Source organism: Phaethon lepturus, unplaced genomic scaffold, assembly GCF_000687285.1.
Source record: "Phaethon lepturus isolate BGI_N335 unplaced genomic scaffold, ASM68728v1 scaffold38294, whole genome shotgun sequence".
NCBI lineage: Eukaryota > Metazoa > Chordata > Aves > Phaethontiformes > Phaethontidae > Phaethon > Phaethon lepturus.
This window is the reverse complement of record NW_010533267.1, coordinates 7,371-9,488: the sequence shown is the minus strand read 5'-3', so window position 1 is coordinate 9,488 and position 2,118 is coordinate 7,371. Positions and strand designations below refer to the sequence as shown.

General features: G+C 41.4%; 1 protein-coding gene across 2 annotated transcripts in view; it reads left to right on the top strand.

Annotated features, from left to right (window-relative positions):
* The window catches only part of LOC104619303 (alpha-actinin-1), a 47,958-nt gene extending 46,674 nt beyond the window's left edge, over positions 1-1,284 (top strand). For both annotated transcript variants that reach the window (XM_010285132.1, XM_010285131.1), the window contains one exon: positions 389-1,284. In XM_010285132.1, coding sequence (XP_010283434.1) covers positions 389-547 — 159 coding nt within the window. In that variant the 3' untranslated portion in view covers positions 548-1,284. The remainder of the gene's footprint in view (positions 1-388) is intronic.
* The last annotated feature ends 834 nt before the right edge of the window (positions 1,285-2,118 follow it).

Sequence of the window (2,118 nt, the reverse complement as noted above, 5' to 3'; positions counted from 1 at the left end):
ACCCAACTGAAATTCGTGCGTCCCCCCATTTGCTTGCAGCAGGACCTCCACTGTCAACGGGAAGGCACAGTCTTACACTAACAACTTACCTTACTTACCTCCAGGTCTTTTCTTTAGGTGTGCCAGCATCTCTTCTGCAAAAACAATCTTTCTCTCTGTTGTAAAAAACATTTTCTTGGATGAATGGTAGGATAGGGAGAGTGACTGCATTTCCTCCCAGGGCATGTGCGCAGAGAGCTCCAGGCGTGGGTGTGCAGTATTGGTCTAGTCGTTGGGGTCCTGTCCCTGACTGTTGTCTGCTGCCCTGGCGGGGCAGGGGGTTGTTGTCCCTCTGAGGAAGGTCAGTTTCTGAAAGTAACCATCGCCCTGTCATTTGTCCTCGTTACAGAACTACATCACTGTGGATGAATTACGGCGGGAACTGCCTCCTGATCAGGCTGAATATTGCATTGCTAGAATGGCACCCTACAATGGCCGTGATGCTGTACCCGGGGCCCTGGACTACATGTCCTTCTCCACGGCGCTCTACGGCGAAAGTGACCTTTAACTTTTTTTCTGTCCCACCACACGCTCCCCTCCCCTCTCCCCCGTCCGACACGCCCTTCTTTCTCTTTGCAAAGCAGCCTCTGCTCCGCTCTTTTTTTGTGTTTCCCTGTTTTGCTTCAGATAACAGATCACATTTTTAAGTGGGGGGGAGGACATCAACATGGCACCACCTACCTTGCCCTTGTAATGACAGTTTACAAAATTATTTTGTGCAAAAACGTTACGTTTTAAAAGAACAGACATATTTTATTACAGAAAAAGGTATTTTTCTCCACCAGATTGAACCTTAAAAAGAAAATGTTAAAATATTGCACCAAATATTTTTTGTTGTGACATAGAAAGTCGAGCACAATGTTACATTCCATCCTTTCCAAAAAGAACCAAACAACAACAAAATGCCACTTGTTCTGTTAACTTTTACATTTGCATATGTCTCTCTTATCACGTTTATCTTGGGAGGGGGGAAGGCACACAAGTGCATGTGTTTGCTGGTTCACTCATTTCATGAAAATATTTTATGATAAACTTTTGAAATTGCTGTGTTTTCTAGGGAAAAAAATAATGTACACAGCTCATGTTTTCATATTTAATTAAAAAATACAATATGCCTCCTATGTTTATCGGTGCACAACTTTTTTTGTTGCTGAGAGTTGTCTGGTTTCAGAACATGAAGCTTGAGAGTTGATAACTTTGATATTGCTTGTCACAAACCATATTAAAAATTTCTTGTGATAACAACTCTAGACTTTATTCATTTGTATAGTAAAACTGTTTAATCCTATTCAGTTAAAGCGACAAACACAACAATCCAAAATTAATGGGTTTTTTTAATTGAAATTACAATACTTTGACGGTAAACCCCCCCCCCTTAATCTTTTCATTCTTGTTGAATGATGTTGGAATTTTCACAGCTTTCTGACCACTTTAAATTCATGACTTATATAATTTTTAACCATCCCTGATACACCCACATCTCTAGGAACAATATTCTTGTTATTCCTTAAAAAACAGCACAAAATTAGTTACTAGAGCTGTGCAAGCAACCAACCACCGTACTTTGAACCATCTATGAAAATTTGTCTACTGTTCCCATGCTCAGCATTGAATATCTCACTGCTTTTGGTATCACATCTTCTGATGTCATAAATTCTTCCAGAGACCTCAAGATCACCTTTGTATTAGACAGTCAAAAGAAACCAGCCTTCAGAACAATTTCTCTGGGACCTTTAATGAGTCATAAAGTATACACACACGTGCCTGAAAATCAGCAAAGGGAAGCAGCTAATCCCTTCCCAGCCATCTCCTATTACAGGTGCATTTCCTGCCCTCCCACAGCTTTTTTAGGAAACACAAGAGTTAGAAGCAAAAATACTCACTAGTGCTTCATGATGTGTTTCAAGCAAGTGTTTTTTCGGTATAGCCGCATCCTCTCCAGTCCGAAGGCAGTCTTTATTTTGAAGTAACGACTGCAGAAGCTGAGAATTCATGCACAGATTCACAAGGACTTGCTGCAGCTCTCTGTAGCATTGCCCTCTGTTCTCCAGGACGAGGCTGAGTCCCGAGGAAGACCTT